The sequence below is a fragment of the Pezoporus flaviventris genome, unplaced genomic scaffold (assembly GCF_033815535.1).
Source record: "Pezoporus flaviventris isolate CSIRO_AGI_PZ_B2104156 unplaced genomic scaffold, CSIRO_AGI_Pfla_v1 ptg000054l, whole genome shotgun sequence".
Classification (NCBI taxonomy): Eukaryota; Metazoa; Chordata; class Aves; order Psittaciformes; family Psittacidae; genus Pezoporus; species Pezoporus flaviventris.
This window is the reverse complement of record NW_026892602.1, coordinates 8,695,830-8,712,863: the sequence shown is the minus strand read 5'-3', so window position 1 is coordinate 8,712,863 and position 17,034 is coordinate 8,695,830. Positions and strand designations below refer to the sequence as shown.

Here is a 17,034-nt window from a genome sequence, read left to right as displayed (position 1 = left end):
GATTAACGTGTCATTTTTTAAAAGCACCTAATTCAGCATGAAGGAATGGGAAGTGCGCTCTGTTTTGGCTGGTTGGTTGGTTGTTTTTCTTTTCCAGAAGAGTAATAACAAAGGCAAGTATCAGTGGTGATAGCAGGGATGTAAGGGGAGGGAAATGTAGTTTAAACATGGGAAATAAAAAAGTTTAGAAAACATTAGATAGGAAACTTGCTTTATTTTAGCATCACTTGGTGTGCACCAGTTTTCCTTTAGTGAAAATATACTGGTTTATTCTAGCTAGGAATTAACCTCCCTGAGTTTTCTCTGTAATACACTGGCCAACTGATATTTGGTATTCTGTGTTACTCACTTAGGGAAATAATTCATGGTTCTCCAAAACATGGCCTCAAAAATGCCCTTTTTTTTTTTTTTTAATGGAGATAGTGCATCGGATTAATATGCTTTGTGTCCTTTCAGTATTTTAATGATTGCCAAGCAGCCTTGAGATTGCTAAAGTGTTTATTGTTTCACTGTTTTTTTTCTTTTTTTTTTTATTGTGATTTAAGGGCTACATTTGTTGCATATAAAACAAGCAAACAAAGAAGTTTGAACAGTGGGGAATTTTGACTATTTGTTGAATTTGTGCTCTTTCAGATGTCTTTGTCCTGCCTCATTTCACGGACCAGACTGCCAGCAGACAAAGCACAGTTTCCATGGAAATGGTTATGCATGGTTTCATCCCATCAGGCCTTGTTTTGAAAGCTCACTCTCTCTTGAGTTTATTACTGTGGTTCCAGATGGACTTTTACTGTATAGCGGTCCTTTATCAAATCCAGAACCTGCGAGTACAGAAAACTTCATTGCAATAGGTACTTCTGCAAAAGTGTGTGCAAAAATTCAATGTCTTTTGGGAATGGGTTTCCTCTGAGCAGTGTAGTAGTTAGAGTATGAATTCTGTTTTTCCATCTTGTGAGAAAATGTTTCTCAACCTTTCTCAGCATTTCTCAACATTTCTCAAAAATGTTTTCTGGTTTCAGAATTTCTTGAAACAAGTCCTACTAAATCTTTCTTCTTCAAAGTCTATTTCTGTAGCCTGCATCTATGGTTTTAGGTCCATTGCTGAGTAGTAGAAATCAAGGGCAGAACAAAATAGACAGACTGATATATATAAAAAAATACTCCCCCAGGAAAAGTGTAGTGCTATGAAGGAATTTAGGGACTTTGAAGATGGGTATTACATGATTTATGCAGTCTTAGTCGCATGTCATTCTTACCTAGTTTGATGAGAAATCTACTTCAACTGCTTTCAGTCTTAGGGCATTTTTTCATGTTTTAAAAAACAGGCAATGATTTGATGGATGAATCCAGCCCCATTGTGCCACCATAGGAAAATCTATACACAAGTAGAACTCATTCTGTTGACACAAATTCAAAATGTTACTATTACTTATTTTGTCTGAGTTAATATACAAGAAGCACAATATGGTTGGCATTTTTTATTTTCCTAATTAATTGAAAGGTAATACTGGATATTGTTAATAATTTACCTCATTTTTGCTTTGTTTAGCAGTTACATGTCTATATGAATAAGAGAGGGAGTAAAACCTGCATGTGTTCATAGAATAGAATAGTTGAAAAGGGCCTTAAGATCATCTGTTTCCAACCCCCGTGCCTGTGAGGGACACCTCACAGTAAATCATGTCATGAAAGGCTCTGTCCAACCTGGCCTTGAACACAGTCAGGGATGGAGCATGCACAACCTCCCTGGGCAACCCATTCCAGTACCTCACCACCCTTACAGGAAAGAACTTCCTTATATCCAATCTAAACTTCTCCCGTTTAACCCATTAGCCCTTGTCCTATCACTGCCGTCCCTAATGAAGTGTCCCTCCCCAGCATCCCTATAAGCCCCCTTCAGATACTGGAAGGCTGCTATGAGGTCTCCATGCAGCCTTCTCTTCTCCAGGCTCAACAGGCCCAACTTTTTCAGCCTGTCTTCATATGGGAGGTGCTCCAGTCCCCTGATCATCCTCGTGGCCTCCTCTGGACTTGTTCCAACAGTTCCATGTCCTTTTTATGTTGAGGACACCAGAACTGCACACAATACTCCAGGTGAGGTCTCACAAGAGGAGAGTGGAGGGGCAGGATCACCTCCTTCGACATGCTGGTCATGCTGCTTTTGATGCAGCCCAGGATACGGTTGGCTTTCTGGGCTGTGAGCGCACACTGAAACTGGCTCATGTTAAGTTTCTCATTGACCACCACCCCCAAGTCCTCCTCTGCAGGGCTGCTCTGAATCTCTTCTCTGCCCAGCCTGTAGCTGTGCCTGGGATGGTTGGTTGGTGCAGTCAGAGCCTTTGTCAGTGAAGACCGAGGCAAAGAAGTCATTAAGAACCTCAGCCTTCTCCAAATCCAGGGTAGCCAGTTCTCCCGACAGCTTCCAGAGGGGTTCTACATTCTCCCTAGTCTGTTTTTCATTTGCTATGTACCTATAGAATCCCTTCCTGTTATCCTCAACATTCCTAGCCAAGTTTAATTCTAACTGGGCCTTAGATTTCCTAACCTGGTCCCTAGCTTCCCGGACAACATCCCTTCTTCCCAGGCCACCTGTCCTTGCTTCCACCTTTTATAAGCCTCTTTTCGTTCAGAGTTTCCTCAGGAGCTCCTTTTCCATCCAAGGAGGTCACCAGGCCCTCCTGCTGCACTTCCTTCTGGTTGGGATGCAACACTCCTGAGCTTGTAGCAGGTGATCCTTGAATATCAACCAACAGTCTTGGCCCCCCCTGCCCTCTAGGGCTGTATCCCATGGAACCTTACTAAGCAGGTTCCTGAAGAGGCCAAAGTCTGCTCCCTTGAAGTCCAGGGCAGTGAGCTTGCTGCACACTCTTCTCACTGTCCTGAGGATCTCAAACTTGACCATCTCATGATCGCTGCATCAAAGGCTGCCCTGGAGCGTCACATTTCCAATGAGCCCTTCCCTGTTGGTGAGCACGAGGTCAAGCATGGCACCTCTCCTTGTCGGCTCCTCTATTATTTGCAGAAGGAAGTTGTCTTCCACATGATCGAGGAACCTCCTGAATTGCTTGTGCTGGCCTGTACCATCCCTCCCAACAGATACCAGTGTGGTTGAAGTCCCCCATGAGGGCAAGGGACTGCGAGTGTGAGGCTGTTTCTGTCTGTAGAGTGCTTCATCCGCAGGTTCTCCTTGATCAGGCGCTCTGTAACAGATCCCCACAGTAATGTCTCCCATAGGTATATTCCCTTTAACCCTGACCCACAAACTCTCTGTGGACTGCTCACCTGTCCCCAGACAGAGTTCCATACTCTCCAGCCTATCCCTAACATAAAGAGCAACTCCCCCTCCCCGCCTGCCAGGCCTGTCTTTTCTAAAGAGCCTGAAACCTTCCATTCCAACACTCCAGTCATAGGAGCCATCCCACCATGTTTCTGTGATGCCTATTATATCATACCCTCGTAGACGTGCACACATCTCTAATTCCTCTTGTTTGTTCCCCATGCTACGGCTGTTTGTATAGAGGCATCTGAGCCGAGCTCCAACTGAAGCCGGCTCATTGACTGGAGCGCCTGGGATATCTCTACATTGCTCCAAGCATTTATTATAGGTTCTGGCAACTGACTGGGTGTGTTGGGATGGAATGATGCCCCCTCCCCCAACACATCTGGTTTAAAGCTTTCTTGACCAGTCTGGCAAGCCTCCTAGCCAAACCAGTCTTCCCCTTGCCAGACCAGCTCCACCAGCCCCCACTAGACCTGGCCTACAAACTTGGGTCCTGTGTTCAAGACACCCAAACCCCTGCCTATGGCACCACCATTCTAACCATTTATTAACCTGGCCAATCCTCCTAGCCTTTTTAGGCTCCTCCCCTGTACGCTGGAGAATTGATGAAAAGACCACCTGAGCTCCAGAGCACCTAACCACCTCTCCCAGGGCTCTGTAGTCCTTCTTTATGTTCCCCAGGCTACTGCTGTCTATATCCCTAGCACCCATATGGATCACTAGAAGCAGGTAATAGTCAGTGGGACTTACTAGAGCAGGCAGCCTCTCTGCAACATCCCTGATCTGTGCCCCTGGTAGGCAACACACCTCCCTTGAGACTGGATCAGGCCAACAGATGGGTGCTTCTGTTCCTTTCAGAGTAGAGTCCCCTACCACTACGACCCGCTGCTTATTCCTGGCAGCACCAGTAGTGATCTTCTTTAGCAGTGCACCAGCCGGTTGTTCATGGCACGAATGTGTTTCCTCATCAGCCCCCTGCAGGACAGCAGAGTGGTTCTGGGTGAGGACCACAGATTTAGGAGGAAGCCCCATGCTTTTAATTGTCCTCTTCCTCCTTTTTTTTTTTTATTGTTTTTCTTTGTTACTATTTCCCAGCTCCTCGGGTTAACGGCCTCCTTCTTTCCTCCGTGAGCTACAGGGGAAGCTCGAGGCCCCTGCACAGTTTGGGCCGGGAGCAAGCAGTGCTGCTTCCTCTCAGCTTCCCTGACATCTCGCAGCCTATTGACAGCATCCCGCGGCTCAGCCCCTGCTGCAGGAGCACCTCCACCAGGGAGCGCCGAGTGCAGCCCTGCCCATTGTGCACCCTCCCCTCACCAGACCAGTGCAGGCACTCTCTACACCCCGAGCTCTGCGCTGCAGCCTCCCCTCTCACCGGCTCTGTCTGGGTGCCTACGCTGCCACCGCCGGGGCAGCCAGAGCAGAGCCCCCAGACGGGGCCCTGATCATACGACGGGTGCTCACCATCCCGCTCTCCTGCCCACAAACTGCCTCGCCGCGCTGCTGCTCGCTCGCGCTCCCTGGGGCAGGTTTTTACCCAGTCAGGGCTGGTGCCGCTGCTTCAGGCTCCGCCCGCTGTGAGTCCCTGCCCGCGTGAGGTGAGCTGCCGGCTCCCGGGCAGGTCCTGCCGAGGACTTGAGGCTCCCTCGGTGGCTGTCGCCGCTCTGAGCTGAGGCTCCTGGACGCTGATCTCCCCCCGCTCCGGTGCTGAAGGCGTCCTCTCTCGAGCTGCTCGCCTCAGCAATTCAATTGTTTATTGTGTTGTTTTAGAGCACTACAAACTTGCAGATTGCTTATCAGGAATTAGTTTCCATGTTTTGGTGGAGAAAGTGGCACAGTCTCAAGCATAGAAATAAATACTATGTTTAATGAGTATTTCTGCATATTAGAGGTCATAGAATATAATTCTAGCGACTTCTGTAGGGAACCCCACTTTAGGTAAATAACCATGAAAACAGTGCATTCACTAACTGCTAACATATCCAAAATGGAAAGATTCTCATAACTGAATTTAATTTCTTGTTCATTTTGTATTAGAGCTCTCCGGTGGCATTCCTGTGCTGAAGATGAGCCATGGCTCAGGTTTTGTGATGCTGCAGTTTCCAAGTCACCTGAATGTAGCAGACAAAAAGTGGCATCAACTGGAAGTCAGAACTAGCGGTCAGGTCAGCTATTTGATTCCCACTCCCAACCTCCCCCTCTACCTGCATGTTTGTATTTCCAATGGCATTTATTTCCTTGTGCAGAAACAGAAGTATAGAAAAAAAGACTGTGTAATTATGTTTTATTCTGTGCTTGTAGATTTGATGAATAATACAAGCATTGGGAAGACAGCATTGTCAATTCCAAATCTGCCAGTGTTGTAATCCATATTTTAGGATCAGAGGAATCTTTTTCTTGTTTTCTAAGCTTTGCAGCACATGTGGAATGTGCATAAAGGCTTAGTTGTACTTTACACAATGTATACATTCGGACAATGAAATTGATTACCTATGCACAAAAAACAAATAATTGTTTATTTGCAAATGCAATTACAGTTTTTGTGCAAGTGGTTGAACTACTCAGAAGCATAAACTGAATGCAGAATTAAGTGCCTTCTTTTGTTAAGTGGTTTCATTTTGGCTTTACTGGTTATTGCAAGGTGGAAAAGAGAACAGAAAAAAGCTCCAACCTTTTTTTGCTTGATGGTGTGCAAAAAGAAAAAGAAGAAATTTTTTATTATTTTTATATAATATGCTTATTGAATTTTACAGAAACTCTTAATTCGGTAATGCCATGTTTTGGTGCAGAATGTTCGATTCATTTTGGATCAGTGCAGTGCAGCTCTTGTTTCGGAGATTGAAGGGGTAGGCAAATGGCTTTCCACTGAAGATCGTACAAACTGTGAAGTCTTTGGGTCTGTTCCACGAAGAGAAAGGTACATATCTGGAGACTGACTGGAAGACAGTTTATTCTAAGGCCTTTGAACATTTTACCTGTCAAATTGAAGCCAAGTTATTAATGACTAGGAGCATTGAAAGCATTTCCTTTTCTCTAGGATCTTCTGGGTCAAGTCTGGACCTTAGAGCACTAACCAGATTTTAAGGAACCTGGGTAGTGATGCAATGCTAAATGACAACCCCAGAACACTATGTGGCTAATACCGGAGCTTTTGTGGGTACCCTGTGCCATCTTGTTCCCACATGATTTCTCACTTTATTTGGGCCTCAGGTGGAGTCCTGGGTCCAGTTTGTGTACCTCAGTGCAGGATGGCTGTGTACCAGCTGGACTTAGTCCAGAGAGCAATGACTGTAATCAGCTTGTCTTGAGAACAAGACTTATCAAGAATGAAAGGATTGAGGTCACTTAACAGCAAGAAGGGAAAACTGAGGAGAGATATGATGTCAGTGTATATAAAAGAATGCTACAAAGAGGATTTAGATGATCTCTTCTACACAGGGCCTTGAGTTATGGCAAGGAATATTTAGGTTATATTTTAGGAAACCTTTGTACTAGTAAAGATACTTGAGCTGTGAAATAGATAGTCCCAGAAAGTGTGCTGATTACCACTGTGATTAAGCCTTGTCATCAGAGGCATGGAGCCTTCCTGGTCATGAAAGGAGCACACAAAAAAGGGAAAAATACAAGAACAAATGAAAACAAAAGATGGAGTTGATAACTCAGGAGAAAAAACTTTGTGAGGACTAAAATAAATGGAATTCTTTGGCTCAGAGAGATGACTGGGAGATGCTGCAGACCCTGGACATGTGTAACATACCTTTTAGACCACAGTGGCCCAACTTTTACGTTTCTGGCCTTTATCTGGCCTTTGTCATACACAAAACAATTTTTTTGTTACATTATTCCTGTAGTATAGGATGAATGCGCATGCAAAGGAGCACTTGAAGGAGAATATGGTGTCTGGAATATCACAGCTGTTCCTGACTTGAACACAAAAGTACCTGAATTGTAATAGTTAAAACCCCACAGACTTAACTGTCATGTTTAAAAAAACCTTTATCTTCCCCTTTATTTTAAAGGGCCAGCTACTGCTCACTGGCTGATTGTATTTCAGAGAAAGAAGATAAAATAGTTGTGTTATTTTGTTTTTTTAGAAAGCCTTTATTGTTTGGAAATACAAAATAGATGTTCCTTATGCCATAATGTTTGAAGATAAATTCAAATCTATTTTTATTATTCATATAATTTTTAAAGGTATTTGCATGTGAACCACGTTCTACAGCTGGGTGGTGTAAAGGAATCGTTACCATATTCCTACCCACAGCTGCTACACAAACACTTTTCTGGTTGTTTGCGCAATTTCATCTTGGATACTCAGGTACGAGAATTGAAACATTTTGCTTTAGCAAAGGACTAAACTTCTTTATTCAATTTTTGGGGCATCTGTGTTATACCTGAAACTTTTGCTTCCATTCACCTATTCAATGCCTGTGTGCATCAGTGTAAAATAAAGAAAATTCTGAATTTTGTGTCATATTAGAGTAACTACCTTGAAAAAATATTTTTCAATTATAAACAGATATATCTGTGAGCCAAAACCAGTGCTTTTCTTTATCCGCTACTACATGCAGCTGTCTTCCGAGCTTCTTTGCACATTCAGGGAACTTGTGAATGGCAATTGCATAATGGTATATTTACGCCAGCTGTCTGCTTTGTTAGAAAGTATTAGGGTTTTTTTGCTTTCATAGTCAGTTGAGTTTATTCAAAAGCAAAATGTGGTCTTGATAAAATAAGTTGAAATCTGAATATCAAAAGGCAAACTTGGCATCTTAAGTAGTACAGATGAAGAACAGACTGTTACTTGGTGAGCTCTTTCTTTTTAAAAATGAAGTGTGTTTCTTAAATAATATTTTGGTGTTGTATGATTTTCTCTTAAAGGTATATGATCTTCAGTCTCCTGCAGAGTCCCTGAATAGCTTCCCTGGCTGCACGCTTACGGATGGGAGCTGTGAGACCATGGGGTCTTCTTCCTGTGGTGTTCATGGGAGGTGTCTTGGAGACTGGGGCTCATTTGCTTGTCAGTGTTTGCCGGGTTACTATGGCTATCAGTGTGATAAAGGTGAAGTCGTCTTCTGCTATGTCATTGATAGGCTGGTAAATTTTACAATACGGAAAACTTAGAATGTTTGCAGGTAGTGATTGCTGAGGTGGCTTGTGATGTTTACACTGTGTAAAGCCATGTTCCAGTGTAGTTGCCTGCCATTTTTTACAGTTTCCTTTCTAATTCCCTTTGAGAAATCGCTCTCCAGTATCAGACCAGTTCTTTAGTCCTGAGAGTGACTATATAGTCCTGTGCAGTAACTATACAATGGAGATTGCATGAAAAAAGAATTCTGGAAAAAATTATTTGTTTTCATGACAACTTTTAGAATTTGCATTTGTTTATACTTTCAGAAATATCTAATAACCTAAAACTTAAATGTGAGTATGCCACTACCCCTTAATGTGCAGAATTGGGACTATGCAACTGGAATTAGAAATTATAGCTCTTTTGGTGTCTGGAGGAGACTGTTGGCAGAAGGATGTGTGGTTTTGGTATCGTAGGATCTTACCTTTAGCCCTTATGGAGCCAAAATTTGTGGCAAAAATACAACTATTAAATACCAGGTTGTGAAAATTGGTTGTGGTACTTAATACTTTGCAGTCTATTCTTTTGTCTTGGTCAGAGCCTCTATCTTCCTGCTATCATCCCGAATGAGCACTGTAAGGAGGAGCAACAGCAGGATCAGTTCAGGAGGGAGATCACCTCTTTAGAGAGGAGGATAAAGTGGGAGAATGACTGTTGTGGAAACAGATAAATGGGCATATCCTGAAAGAAAACTTACGTTTCATGGATCCATGCTGTGCATTTCAATTTTTTACTTTCAAATATTACTATGAAAACAATGTAAACATTAATATTTTCTGCTTCTCACAAAATGGTTTAAAGGTCTTTGTCCTGTATTTTTAGTTGCCAATGAATATACATTTGGGCCCGGAAGTCACATTCGCTATCAGCTTCCCATCAGTGTGCCTGCCCGGAGGACACTGTTTGAAGCCATGATTAGGACACGGCAGCCTGATGGTGTCATCGCAAGCATGTTGTCTCGAAATAAGGATGAATACATCACCCTGCAGGTGAGCAACGTGTCCCAGACAGTGATATCGTAAAGTTAAATCAATGCTTGTGAATAGTTAGCCCAGAAAAACATTAGCTTAAGTTGGAAATAGAACAAAAAACCTCATGCTAAGCAAAAAAATTTTGAATTCATTTTATGGACACTTACAGACCTGAACCTCCAATTAAGATGTTGACCACACAACCATGGTATCCCATTGGATTTCAAAGGAATTTATTGCCAGTTACTGTGAAGTATAGTTTGCTACCCTGGTGTTCTCTTCAACCAGGGTCACAAGTGGCTGATTCTGCATAGTTTAGACTCTGCCAGAAACGTGCCTCTAGCAGTTCTAGTGATGTCAGACTCTCAACATGACACCCTTCCCATGTTACACACATCACTGAATGAGTCACCTCTTCAGCTAAGTTGGTTTGGGCTGTTAGTGTATAGGTGATGTATCAGATTCTCACCCATTTGAAGAGCCCTATAAATTGATCCAATAGAGATGCAGGGTAAAATTACTCCAAGTGAATTCCATGCTAGTGTGGGTACACCACTACCAGTATTTAGGTTGTCCAGTTCAGCAACTCACTATATGTATATTATACTCTGTGTGCACCGTCAACATACCCTAAATTTAAACAAATTGATTGAAGTTACAGGTCAATACAAAATATCAGGTGATGACTTTTCTTTCTTACTACTTTGTTAATTATTCACAAGGTTGTTCAGGGATTATTAGTGGTCTCATATAATCTGGGTGATGGAGACTATTCTGTAAGCCTTCCCTCCTACCGCATTGATAATGGTGAATGGCATCATATCACACTGGAGAGAAATGAAAATGAATTTACTCTTCGCCTTTATGAAGGAGGTGGAAAGAGAGAAATTCGGAAAGCAGCAGGAATGTACAAAGAGATTGTGATTGACCCCAGTAGCTTGGTCCTTGGAAACACCCACCTATTCAATCAAAACAGGAGTTTTCAAGGTGAGGAATTCTTGACCTTGGTGTTCAGAGTATGCACTGTAAAAAAGGTTTATTGGTACTACGTGGGCATGTTGTGAGAAGCTTTTCTGTTTATGTAGAGGCCAGAGTAAACAGATTTCTTGCATGACACTTTGCGAAAGGGAGACATAAACTTTTCTGACTATGAGAAAAGTACAGCAGGGTATTATGTGCAAATACTGGACTTGGAAATAAGATGGTAACCTCTTCACATGCCTGTACATAGAGTATTTGTAGCTGGAGGTCTACAAGCTTCTCCCAGGTATTCTGTGAGTAGCTCACTGTGTTAGACATGCAGAATTGGTGCATTGCATAGTGCTATCCAGGCCATCCAACAGCTGTCCTTCCCTACCAAATACAGCTGTCCCTGTGCTGGAAGGAGTATTTTTATATGTGCACTGAATAGCAGATGACAGGTTGGTTTATTACCTTGATGCACTACCCTTTGTTTACCGGATTTTACCATCACTAAGTTGAGGCATTAACTACAATTAGAAATGGTTTATTGAATTAGAGCTAAGAATTCAGATTTTTGTCAACTGAGTGGACGAAGTCATGATGTCTGTTAAAAAGCAAATCCATTTTAAGCCTGAAAATTGAATGGTTATACAAGGAGAAATATAGAGAAATGTAAGATTAAGACACCCATAACAGCTTTTTACGCTGTCCTCAGTTGGAAGCTTCCCTTTCCCTAAAATCACAGTATAAATAATGCCTGGTTACACAGCACATCTTTTGTACTGACAAGAAAGACACACACCATTACTTGGTTCATGCCTGTTATCTCTCCCCCATGCCCTTCACCTCTTTAACCAGATTAGAGTAAATCCATTGAAACAAGGTGGTAATGTTTTCACCAGGTAAAAGTATTCCAGTTAATAACTAAAGTGGGAGGAGAAAACATACAAAATGTATATGCATTAAATAGAATAACAACATATATATTTTACAATTACAATATCAATGTATCACAGATTATTTAGAAAAAGATGGTTTCTCTTGTTTCAATAGAAATATTCCAATACCTAAAGTTTACACTCAGAATGAGGGACCACGTTTTGAATTTTTCTTATGGGAGTGATAGCATTTGTTTTTAAGTAAATAGTCAAATGGTTACATGATCATAATTTTAACTAGAACAATTAATATTGCACTTAAGCAGCTAAACTTTAAGGTCTTTGAAGTTATAAAATGTACTTAAATACATAAAGATAGATGCTTTTGTGCTGAGGCATCTTGTACATACAAAATGACATGAAAACATAGTGAAGGGGTACATGTTATTCTGTCTTGAACCCAGCAGACAGGGGCCTGCAGCAGCACTCAGTTCTTGTGGAAAACATGGGGAATTTTGGTCAAAACTTTTAACATTCAGTCAAAAAACTTACTTGGAGAAATGCTATGAAAGTTCAGGTAAATTCAGTTCCTTTGTTAGACATAAACTGCCAAATCTTACAGCTGCTTCAGATCATTCTTGCAGAATGGCTTTTAAAACAATTTCTTTGTGCCTTGCCTCAGGATGTATGAAGGATGTCAGATTTAATAACTACAGAATCCCTCTGGACACTCATGTGAAGGATCTGGTGTCAGTATTAAGTGCCCAAGGCATCAAAGAAGGCTGTTCTTCAGAAGCTTGTAGGAATAACCCTTGTAACCAGGAATTTATTTGTATTGATTTGTGGATGATGCATGAATGCAGGTAATTGGTGCACAAAACACAGGTAATAAAAACATGAGGACCTCCAGCTGCAGGTGGGAAAGGGTGGAAGCTGAAGAAGTGTGCAGCTGGAAGACTGCCACTGGGAATCTCATCACCTCAACAGAACCAGTGAAACACTAAGCTAGATGCCTGCACAGGTGCCATGTTACTCAGAGAGCACTCTCCTTTTAGGAAGTACCCTTAGCTGATGTAAATCTGCTTTATCTCCACTGGTTCTGAAATGATTTCAGCTGCCTCTCTTTTCTAATGGAAAATGTTTGAAGAATAGCAGCAAGTCCAGAATGTTTATAAACTCTGTAAACCCTGACAACCAGGAAGAAAAGGTTTGTTACCTGGAGCAGAGCACTACCAAGGCTAGCTGTCTTGTGGAGCTCGTGCTGCGCAATGTAGATGTGGTTTCTTTTTTAGTGTCCCACTCCTAATGCTGTCTTAAATTCTGACCTCTGACCCCTCACTGGCCACTTGAGTTGCGTCAGAAGCATTGCATCATTAAGCTCAGAGTTCTTGCGTTTGTCTGTGGCTGGGGTTAAAACAATGCTAATTCAAGCTAATTGTGCTGTGAAAACGTACATGTGAAGCATTAATGACTCCACTGTCCACAGTATCAGGAGTTGTCTAGAGGTGTAATTTTGTTCTGGGAATTCACTGTGATGGAAACACAAAGAGCATGGCATAGCCCATCCTGTTGAGACAGAACTACAGACCCTAATGCAGGTATTTTTCACATGGGTAATCTGGCAGAAGTCAGTGGAACTGAGTTAAGAAAACCTGAGGGTTTAAAGCTGTGGAACGCATTGTTGTGTGGGTGCTTTAGAAATACTGTAGACCTGTACTTAGATTCTAAGTAACTTCCTTCTAGTAGCTACTTCAGAAACTGCATCATCAAATTCTGTTTTAAATCTTAAATGCTGTCTTCAATGCTTACTTTTCTACAAGTTTAATGGTTTCATTTTGCCTTTGTCTTTTTAGTTGCCCTCCAGGATACATGATCATGGAGAATGCCACTGGTAGACAATGTGTCCACACTGCGTGTGCTAAAAGACCCTGTAAATACGGCACCTGCATCTCACAGTCACCAGCTGAGTTCCAGTGCCGCTGCCCTGATGGCTATACTGGACATACCTGTGAGGTCACACTGGCCGTCTTTCGCAAGGATACAGGCCTGAGCTTTAGATCCATGTTTGCCATCTGCATTTGCTTTTTGGCTCTGTTAGGTAGTTATGGCAACTACATCTTGCACTACCTATGGTGAACTCATTTATCCATCTTGTCCTGAATAGTCTTCATCTCACTCTTCTGCTGAAAAACTCAGTTTCCCACTGGAGACTTGACTCTGCCTTCACTTCTTTGCCATGCTCCCAGCTCCATCAGTAGCTTGTTTTTCATCCTGGTGTGCGTATCTTGCTAAGTGAATCAACATTTGTGAGAGTTATGGGAAGCTTTGAAGTTTTATTTTATGCATGTTTTTACTTTATTGCTAAGGAAGTGTTCAGATGCCTAATTGGAAGCGAATGTAATCGAAAAGCAAGGGTGGAAATTGCTACCAGATAAGCTTTGTTTAAAATACTACTGAGCGTTAAATGGATTTGTCAGTCTAGGGGAAATACACTACTAGGAGTACACTTGATCAGAGAATAGCAGTCTCTTGCATCTTAACCAGTGGTGTCACAGCTCCTAACAAACAGCTGCTTTTTGCTTCCTCAACCATTTTCAGATCTCAGAAGAGGAAGAACAAGGGTCTCACTAGTGAGGAAGGATCTCACCTTTGTGTCCTTCTTGTTAATCAAATTCTATGAAAGTTTGCTTGAAAGATTTCTCTCTTGGCTTTTGCAGTGTTAATTAAGTTTCATTCAGAAGCTGTAGTGAGAATATGAAAATGAATGTGGATTTTAAATCTATCTGCCTAGCTACCTGCAATACCATCATTGTCCTCAGCTCTCCTAGACACCATGTTGGCCATACAAATACAAACAGAAAATGACATGGGAAGCCAAATACTTTCAAAGCTTTCAGAATCCCAGGTAGCTGAGGCTGATAATAGATTGTTATGTTACAGGAGGGATTCTTTTGCTGTGTTGGAGGAGTTTTATTGTGAGGTGACTTTGTGTTGCTGCCTGTGCTTGGCTGGAATTGACTGAAAAAGCAAGAATATCTTTGACCTAATAATCCTAATCTTTCAGTTCTAAATTATAAGTAAGAATCAGTTTTTTTTAACCAAGTGATGTGCATTGTTGTAAACATTTTAGTAGATGTGGCTAACAGTGGTATTATCACAGAACTGTAACTTCCATTAGGACAACTTTAATAAAATTTCTTGTTCTCAAGATTTCAGGTGCCCTTTCTCTTTCACAGCTTCTAGAAAACAGTAATGCACTGAAAAATGATTGATACATGCAATTTCACTTACAAATTTATAAGTTTCCAATAGAAGGGGGCCTACAAGAAATCTGGAGGGGGACTTTCTACTAAGGGTCTGTAGTGACAGGGCAAGGGGGAATGGCTTTAAAGTGACAGAGGGAGATTGAGATGAGATACGAGGAAGAAAATCTTCCCTGTGAGGGTGGTGAGGCCTTGGTACAGGTTGCCCAGAGAAGCTGTGGCTGCCCCATCCCTGGCAGTGTTCAAGGCCAGGTTGCATGGGGCTTGGAGCAACCTGGTCTAGTGGAAGGCGTCCTGCCCATGGCAAGGGGTTGGAACTGGATAAGCTTTAGGGTCCTTTCCAACACAGACCAGTCTGGGATTCTGTGATTAAAAATCAGCTCAGCTAAAAAATGACTACCAGACAGTTACCATGTGTGTGAGCATCTGTGTGATGCATTGAGGGGCAGGGAGGAACAGGTAAATACACATCTCAAATGCACTGATTTGGCTTGAAGGTTGTAGCTACACAGCACAGTGCAGGGTACAGCCCTCTGTGTACACGTGCCTCAGTTTCAAGGTCATCCAGATGCTGCTCCACAGAATGCACTCGACTGCCACGTAGGTATTCTGTAAGAGCTGCTAGTGTTGTTAATTCACTTCATCCTTAGTTTATGATGTCCAATGGTTTGAAGTCTTACAATGAGCTTTTATCAGTATTTATAGGGTTGGTAATACAGTGGTACACAAAATGTATCAAAGTAATTTTCTCTTTTGTCTCATGTCATCTTGTGCTTCATTTCTGTGTAATTGTATCTGTTATTGACCACACATTGTTAACTGAAGTGCTACCACTTACAAAGCTTAACTCAAGGCAGTAAATAGGTCTCTGAACACCACTTGGGTTCATTCAGTTATTTAACAGCTTAAGAGTATTTAGGGTATTTTAAGGTTCTTTTTCAAGGCCTGTTCTATCTTTGATGTTCACTTGTAACTACATTGAAGAGTACAAGAATAAAGCATTTGCTAAGAAACACAAAACCAGACCTTGCTGTGACTGGACCACAGGCAGTGCTGCAGCACTCATACTCTAGGCCAGGCTGCAGCTCTTGTGCATGTACAGGTTTTATCTGTTTCTGAATGATGTTCTCTTCTGCTCCTGTGTGTTCACACAGCTCTTCTTGGTGCTGGATTCTTGTGGGCTCACTGGAAGACTCGCAAAGGTGTGAAGCGAGGAGTTTACCATGTATCTGCCCAGCATGAAGGTTTGGAGGACGAGAAAATATCCTCAATTACAATGAAGAAGGGGGTGGGGAGCAAGACGAGGTAAGGGTCATTGTGTTATGAGGGGACACGGTGCTAATGAAAATGTGTTTATGCTTTTCTCTTATAACTGAAGACCTTAGGTTTTGCTCTGCCAACTCATTACTGCAATTGGTGATGAATTATTGGCAAGGTTGAGTACACAAGGGTGCACGTTTCTTAAGCAGAGATAAGTGCCTATCAAATTCTGTCTTAAAGCAAATGATCCTATGTGCATATTTAAAAATCCTTGTAGAGTGAGTTTAGTGAGGTAGTAAAGAGCTCACAGCTGATGGTATTGGTTTTGTGGCTCAGAACACGCAGGTTCTTGGTGGCAGTTACTGCTGCAGCACTGGGGGCTTGGAAGAGCCTGGCGTGAGATGTTCTTCATGGACAGGCTTGCTCTTGGCAGAGAAAGGGGAGCTGTTCTTGACAGCAGTTGCTCAGACTTGACATGTTAAGGAAGCAAGGTGTGACACCGATTCCTCTTCAGCCCTAGAGCACATGGTGGTTGTGGAAGAGCCTTTCTGCATTTTTTCTGTTCTGGAGTGAAGCACACCAGTGAACACAAACTGTGTTTATACTGGCAGTATAAACAGTTCCTGGTTGCAGGTAGGATTTTGTTTGTTTTTATCTTGGAGCAGTTCTCTGTCTCCGATTGAAATTCAGCAAAGCTCACCAAGATTACCTAGGATCATCTCTTATAAAATGGATATGTGGAGTTTAATTTGTGAGAGAATAAATGTAAGTTTTTGGAAAGTGCTGATTTGACAGCTCTGTCATTGATGCCTACTAGTCAGATAAAACGTGTGAGCAGTACAGATAATTACGTGTTTGCTCAAATGAGTTCTGTCTCTCATAGTCTGTCAGGGTTCTTTGGCTTGTAAATACATCCAGAGGCACAACCTTTGGTTGTAGGACAATGCTTCTCTTCTTCCTTCCATCTGGCATAAAGATTCCAGTCTTTGCAACTGACACACATGGTATTGGTGCCTTCACTGCCAGAAGCTGCACCTCAGGAACTGCGGCACAGTTACCAGGCAGCATTAACAGCATTCACTGCTTCTGCACTAGAAGGGAATAGTTTATTTTTGTAATAGGTAGTTACTCGGATTTTACAGTCATGCCACTTTTGTGTGACAAAACCAGCCATTATTCCACAGATTGATAACATTTTAACAGAAATCACCATAGATGGTTGAACTACTGATGAAGGATTTCTTTTAACATGTGGTTTGTGAATATCCTTTCTCACTTTTGTTGCCAGACTTGGTAT

The 17,034-nt window shown here is 42.1% G+C and overlaps 1 protein-coding gene across 1 annotated transcript in view; it reads left to right on the top strand.

Moving 5' to 3' along the window:
• LOC133277199 (neural-cadherin-like) overlaps positions 1–17,034 on the top strand; it is a 63,083-nt gene that overhangs the window by 43,181 nt on the left and 2,868 nt on the right. The window contains exons 22-31 of the mRNA XM_061468839.1: positions 634–848; positions 5,312–5,439; positions 6,064–6,191; positions 7,469–7,592; positions 8,153–8,333; positions 9,225–9,391; positions 10,096–10,360; positions 11,897–12,077; positions 13,068–13,312; positions 15,632–15,782. Of these exons, the coding sequence (XP_061324823.1) occupies positions 634–848; positions 5,312–5,439; positions 6,064–6,191; positions 7,469–7,592; positions 8,153–8,333; positions 9,225–9,391; positions 10,096–10,360; positions 11,897–12,077; positions 13,068–13,312; positions 15,632–15,782 (1,785 nt within the window). The remainder of the gene's footprint in view (positions 1–633; positions 849–5,311; positions 5,440–6,063; positions 6,192–7,468; positions 7,593–8,152; positions 8,334–9,224; positions 9,392–10,095; positions 10,361–11,896; positions 12,078–13,067; positions 13,313–15,631; positions 15,783–17,034) is intronic.